Genomic DNA, 7,529 nt, shown 5'->3' with positions numbered 1-7,529 from the left:
CCAACCAGTCCTTGTTGTACTCATTAATGCCGAGCGCCTGGTAGGGACCAACAAGTACCATATTTTAACATCTTTTGGTATGACGCGGTCGGGGATCGAACCTGCGACTTTCCGCTCTCCCGGGTGGACGCTCTAACCATTACACCACGGAGGCGGTCTGCACTACAAGGGTTGAATGATATGTTCTGAGATTCACCAAAAAAGACTCACAACTAGTCAATCAACCCTGGTATATACAGGATGATAATCACAAGAACATCATGCAATACTGTCATTCACATAGCCCCAGATCAGAAACAATAGCACTACATTACACTGATTATTACTTTATGTTTTAGAATCCACTGATTTCTTTTTTTCACCACTAGTCTTAAAAAAATTTAAAATGCAGGGATTAACATTATTCAGTCTAAGTAAACTTAGGCTCAGTATTATTCGTTACACTGCTATACTGAGTCTAACAAAACCTAGTAGAAGGTCGTGTCAGCTAACCTTTGAGTGACCTATGACTGTCCAATCAAATGCGAGACGGCCGAACGGATTTAACCAATCAGACAACGGCTACTTGTTGGGGTTCGGCAGGACTTTACAAAACGGTTTTTCGATTTTCTCTTCCCTGGTTGCTGACACTAATCTATCAACAAACGAAATCTGCATAAAACACAGATATTTGACCTGCAGTATATACACTTATGGATTTCTAATGACATGGTTACTATTTGCTTATATTTTCGCAAGATGACATCCTTGAATATTGACAAAAACGCTATTTTCAGCGACTGTTTACTTATTGCGTGTATCACTCGGAAGCGATCGTGCGGAAAATAGCATTCGGAATCGTTCGAGGTTTTGAGGTAAAGGTTCAAACGGTATGTGCGAATGTTAACTTTCACGATTTGGTAAGCTGTGTTCTGATTGGTCAGTCCAAAAGGTTAGCTGACGCGACCTTCTACTAGGTTTTGTTAGACTCAGTATAGCATTATTGTGTGTTGTTTTCTCAAAAACAATTCTACACACAAGTATCTCTTACTCACATCATTGACAGGTGATCAAAAGAGATCAAATTTGAACTATTATTGTAGAAGGTAAAATATTAGTCTGACATCATATTTTAGTTACTGTTTAAGACATGTGTCAAACATAAATATGAAGGTTCAGCAATTCATTATATCAACATGTATCACTGTTTGAGATGTATCACTGTTTGAGATGCTAATTAATGTTGTCGCTTAGTAACAAAGAATTTAAACGTATATAAAGATTATATCAGTGTTCATCTTAAAGTTTGGTTTAAAAACTTTACATTTTTACAAAAGAAAATATATCACATGAACAAGATCAGCCTCTGTGTCCACAGTGTCATGAGTATTTCATGAATGTCTTCAAGAGCACGTCAGCTGCATAGCCAGGAGTGATGACTCCTCGAACCACCATCTTTTCCAGATCGGCTATCTTCTTGGCCACACCTTCCTGTTTGTAGAATGCCTCCATGATGTAGTCTTGGATGTGGTTCCACATCCAGATCTTCAGTTGTTTCTCACGCTTCACTTGCAACTCACCGGACTCAAATGTTAATGTTTTGTAGTTCACCATTATGTTCCACAACTCTGGCACGCCCTCTTTGGTTAATGACGATATGCGCTTTACCTGAAGGACAATGTTCCTTTACGTTAATCCTGTTATCAACCCCAGCATTACTAGTAGGGCAGATAATGGAAAAATGTTCACTTTGTGATACAAGCAACAAAATTTGTATACAAGTTCACTCTGGTACATTTACTGAAAAAATATTGTTGGCCACTCAAAATTCCAAGATGGACATCATTTATATTACACTTCTTCTCAAAATATATAAACCATCTAAGATAAAAGACTGCATAACTTCTACTGCTCTACCTTAGGTTTCCACACTTTTGATCTTTGTCTCATGAACTTGAGGGCACTGACATACTCGGCCTGTATCCGCCGTGCCGCTGCAACAAGATCTCCGTCACTCTTGTTTATGACCACCATATCTGCCACCTCAACTATACCCTTCTTTATACCTGCAACATTGTCACAGGGTAGTGATGATTATCATCTTTGTTATCAGTCAGTGTCGTAACGTATTTGCAAGACAGCCTACCGTCTCTTGTATGCGAGACGGGTACACTGTGTGGTACTAAGTGAAACGCTTGTCATAACCCATCCTTGATAATCTCCAGGGTATACATTCTGATAAATCTCCACTATACCCTGGATGCATCTACGACTCGAACCGATTTTATTACCTCCCTTGGTTTGCTTTTTATCCAATCAGGTGTCTACGCTGGGAAGTTGAACATACCAATCACAACTCACGTTTGCTTTTTAAATTATCTAACTGATTAAACTTGGCAACACAATAATATATTGTTGCAGAGGTACTCTGAAAGAGCTAGAAAGGAGTTCTTGCATATATTTTTTTAAGATTTCGATTTGTCTGTATGTTTTCCCACCAAATCTGAGTCGAACTGCGAACAAACTTTCGCGGCTGCGACCGCTATCTTTGTTGACACTGGCAAGCTCGGTTGTAACGGTGGCTTATCTGATTGGCTACTGTGAGAATGCAGAGCCAACAAAGGGAGCTATAAGATGCATCCAGGGTATAGTAGAGATTTATCGGAACATATAGCCCTGGAGATTATCGAGGATGGTCATAACCCTAATAATGCTAATGTAACAACTGAGGGGGATTCATGTCACATAGTTGAAAAATGTAAGGACCCTAAGGCCCTAGATTCATATAAAACAGTTAAAGTCCCTAAGGCCCTAGATTCATATAAAACAGTTAAAGACCCTAAGGCCCTAGATTCATATAAAACAGTTAAAGTCCCTAAGGCCCTAGATTCATATAAAACAGTTTCAAGACCCTAAGGCACTAGACACAGGGGCTTGTAACGCCAAAAACTGCCATCAAGGTATTGACTATTACTGACGGTGTCTTAGCACTATATAAAAGGAAAGGGATGTAATGAGGTCAACACACCAAGTTGGTTTCAGGGCGAATTCAACAATGCTCACTGTATTTATCCCATTTAAAGTATGCACACATGTAAATCTATTGGCTTGAAATGTGTGCATACTTTAAATGGGATAAATACAGGCCCTAGATTCATATAAAACAGTTAAAGACCCTAAGGCCTTAGATTCATATAAAACAGTTAAAGATCCTAAGGACCTAGATTCATATGACATAGTTGAAGACCCTAAGGCCTTAGTTTCTCATAACATAGTTGAAGGCCCTAATGCCTTAGATTCATATATCATAGTTGAAGTCCCTAATGCCTTAGATTCATATATCATAGTTGAAGACCCTAAGGCCTTAGATTCATATATCATAGTTGAAGACCCTAATGCCTTAGATTCATATATCATAGTTGAAGACCCTAATGCCTTAGATTCATATATCATAGTTGAAGACCCTAAGGCCTTAGATTCATATATCATAATTGAAGACCCTAATGCCTTAGATTCATATATCATAGTTGATGACCCTAAGGCCTTAGATTCATATATCATAGTTGATGACCCTAAGGCCTTAGTTTCTTATATCATAGTTGAAGACCCTAAAGCCTTAGTTTCTTATAAGATAGTTGATGACCCTAAGGCTTACACAATCTCCTTCAGGGACACCCAATATTAACAAACATTTCCTGAAGTACTTCACCTTGAAGTGCAACCCCTCCTGCTGGTGGGTGGTAGATTTGAATAACAAAGGTGAAGACCTAAAGGATCCCATCACCTCCCTTAATGTTGAACACTGAATGACATTAACAAACATTTTCTAAGCACCTCACCTTGAAGTTCGTCGCCTCCTGCTGGTGGGATGAGAAGACAGAACATGTCCACCATGTCTGCCACTACAAACTCTGACTGCCCTACACCTGCAAACAGGAGAAGAAAGAATTTACACCACCACCTCATCACAATCAGATCATTCACTCCAAGAGATATCTCTACATTAAGATCTGATGACACCTTAGAAAGTCATGTCAGTCGAACTTTTCAAAAACAGAATCAATGTAAAGGCTTCTATGTTCTCAGTACAAGCGAGTTAAATGAACACTAACTTGAAGGATTAAATCAAATTAAGCAACTGAAACTTTTAGAATTATTATGTTGATATTCTATACACCCTGCTGTTTCTGACTGTTCGGATCTAAAACCAAACATGAGTTCCACAAAAACATAATCCTTTTTTGTATGGGTATTTTTTGTTACTCAGCCTATCTGGTCACTTGATGGTAGGTTTAAATCGGCCAAGTTTTCATTGACATGACATGATATTACTGAAATACTTCTAAATCCATTCTCTTATGGTTAGTGCTGGAGTGATTGATTGGCCAGTCATTTGATCTTGCTTGCATCAGCAGTTATCGATGAGCACAGGAGACTAATTGATATTCGTAAAACATGAAACATCAATGTAAACAACATGATATTTTGCTGTACATACCCACAGTTTCAACTAGAGTGACATCATAGCCTGCCCCCTCACAGAGAACGATAGCCTCATTGGTTGTCCGTGTCACCCCTCCCAGTTTCCCTGATGAGGGGGAGGGGCGGATGTAGGCATTCATGTCTCGGGACAGCTCCGGCATCCTCGTCTTATCACCAAGGAGGGACCCTACAAGACACAGATAACTTTATCCACACATTTCAAAAGCTTCAAAAACTTCTACAGTAGAATTCAAAAGACAGATTAATTGTTGGAGTACATATCATGTACATGGAGTAGTGGTGTTCCGATGATCGAAAATAATTGAAAATCGATCGAAAGAAGGATTAAAAATAAATATTGATTGTAAAAAACATTTTCGATTAATCAGAATTTTGTTGTTTTAGTATAACACACTTGAATTAAGTAAACCAACCATTAAATTTGACGAATATTTGTGAACAAACATGCGCTCAACAGCGTAAAGCTCTGTGCATTGTATTCTAGTTTCGTATTCATCACTATGGTAAATATTACATCTATTGTGAACGTAATGAAATATACTGATTAATGATTGTTGTATAAATAAACAGAATGACAGTATTAGTTATAAATAAAATCATTAATTAGAAAAAGCCTGGGGAAAAAACCTTAAACTTGGTGATTACATTACAAATGTATATACATGTATTTCGATTATAATCGATAATCATTCACCACAAGTCCTCAGATAATCGATAGTGGATTTGGTTTCAAATTCCCAACACTAACATGGAGTAATAAAGGTGAGTCTGGTATATATATTTAACAGTGTTCTAAATGGAAATTTTGTATCAGGGATTAAAGATCATGACGTAAATGGTAACTTGGCAAATTTGAAGGTGCAAAAATTCTGAACAGCAGCATTGACTTGTGGGAAAATTTGGAATAATATTCCTAGGATGCCCAAGGAGACGACGAATATGATGATGATGACGACGATGATGATGATGTTTATGATGTATTTTACCTCCAGTTGTTGATGATGAGGGATCAACAGCAAGGACAGCCACCTTGAATCCCTTGTCTGTCAGAAACTTGCCAAAAGCCTCAATAAATGTACTCTTTCCAGCTCCTGGGGGGCCTGTCAAACCTTTTGAAGTGTACAAGAAAACACTTAGAAAACTTAGTGACCATTATCAACAATAATTACCAAACAAAATAATATATTTGTAGACATAACAAACTTCATGGATAACAACATCATCTATTTCGTGAGTGTGACGCTTCAATACAGATTCTTGTTTTTGTTGTACAAGAATCTTCGAGTGTGAAATTTGATTCAGATTCTGGTACTGTTGTCAAGCAGGAATGCTTGAATGGTACAAGAATCTGTATCGAAATGCAAAAAATACTAACAGTTCTAAAATAAAATTGGAAACGTCTTCTTAGAGGTACAGTCTTACTCTTACACAAGTAATCAACAATACAATTTGGTCTGTACAGAGATCTTTTTGTGTTTGTAATTTTTTTTATTCAGCTTTTGTCGTAGCAGAGGGTACCATGACCATGTAAACAATAAGGGTGAAGATAGTGGTCTATCATTATTGTAACAATGATGATAACGTTTATAGGAAGCTTACCTATTCTAAATGACTGAGTCCCTCGTAGTGTATGTTGGGTCTTGTGTTTGTTGTAGTCAAGTACTCTGGATAGCAATTGCTGGGCCTGTTTCCTCTTTCCTGGATGGCTGGACTCTATAAGGGTTATAGACCTTGCTAGACATGACCTGTCACCTTTTTGTTAATCCCTTGAAAAGCTTATGCACAAGTTCATCTTTATCACTCACGTCATACTTAGCCCGTACTTGCTTCTCTTCAGTCTGATTCACACATGTTCCGGAATGAAACGAGTTTGAGTTTATTTTTAGTCTCTCGTGTCCATTTATAACTTGTTTTGGCCTAAGTGGTATTGAAGATATACTCCTCTGTATGTTTAAGAATGCTTTGTGCCATGCAAACTGATGTTTCATGGATAAATTGCAAGACACTGAGGCAAGGAATGAGATCATGTGACATCTGGCCATTTGTTTCTCTGAAACATAGATTTACTGTTTAAATACTTTGTGAACACAAATAATGATCAGTGTCAGGTGATATGGTTAAAAGTAATGAGTTTATACAGTGTGATTATAGAATATGTTCACCACCTTATTTTGTGACTATTTTACCATGTTTACCAATAATCCTTTCCTCTAATACTCAGGGTTAGGTTAGGGTTAGGGTTAGGGTTTTGGTTTTAGGGTTAGGGTTTGGGTTAGCCTTTCTTTTTCTTCCTGGGTGCCGAACATATCCTATAGAGGCTCCATTTATATTTTTTGCCTACATTTATATCAGCAGTAAAGGATACTACTGACCAAATGAAAACACCAACGTTCTAATCATGCAACCACCGAACCATACACGATATGAGTCCACAAATATCGCCACGATACCACTCTGTTTCTTTACGTTCCATTATTGGATATGGCAGCCAGGGATAACGGGTTTTCGACACTTTTGTCGAATGGCTACTGTAGACTGACTCGAAATTACTGTTCCATGAGCAAAGGCCCAGAAAATAAGTGAAATATCTACAAACTTCACTGCATTCTTGGTGAACGGGGGCGGTGGGGTAGCCTAGTGGTTAAAGCGTTGGCTCGTCACGCCGAAGACCCGGGTTCGAATCCCCACATGGGTACAATGTGTGAAGCCCATTTCTGGTGTCCCCCCGCCGTGATGTAGCTGGAATATTGCTAAAAGCGGCGTAAAACCAAAACTCAGTCAGTCAGTCTTGGTGAACGAAAACTGGGGACATGAAAATCTAATCTAAATTTGATACAAAAAGAATATACAGTAGGTTCAAATTCTGATCAGCACACGTGCTCTTTCAATCTGAACTAAACCGCCAGGTTAATGTTGGTTAAAATCTTCCCTATCCACTGTTCACCTCACCCTAACCTGCTGTTCGCTTTCTGGACGTGAATATTCGTCTGCAAGAATATGAAACCGGAAGTTATCTGCGATGCTATTACTCGGAAGTAAATGGAGGC

The 7,529-nt window shown here is 38.3% G+C and overlaps 1 protein-coding gene across 1 annotated transcript; it reads right to left on the bottom strand.

The window, feature by feature from the left end:
- Nucleotides 1–900: 900 nt before the first annotated feature.
- LOC124267740 (methylmalonic aciduria type A homolog, mitochondrial-like) lies at nt 901–7,499 on the bottom strand. The gene is given in 8 exon segments (XM_046702728.1): nt 901–1,647; nt 1,897–2,045; nt 3,819–3,905; nt 4,478–4,648; nt 5,469–5,591; nt 6,082–6,238; nt 6,240–6,532; nt 7,438–7,499. Coding segments are annotated over 7 exon segments (1,260 nt in total). The 5' UTR covers nt 6,525–6,532; nt 7,438–7,499; the 3' UTR covers nt 901–1,359.
- Between the last annotated feature and the right edge of the window lie 30 nt (nt 7,500–7,529).

The sequence above is a fragment of the Haliotis rubra genome, unplaced genomic scaffold (genome assembly GCF_003918875.1).
Source record: "Haliotis rubra isolate DU_JTF1 unplaced genomic scaffold, ASM391887v1 Scf1334, whole genome shotgun sequence".
Classification (NCBI taxonomy): Eukaryota; Metazoa; Mollusca; class Gastropoda; order Lepetellida; family Haliotidae; genus Haliotis; species Haliotis rubra.
Note: the sequence above shows the minus strand (reverse complement) of the source record. Positions and strands in the feature narration are given on the sequence as shown.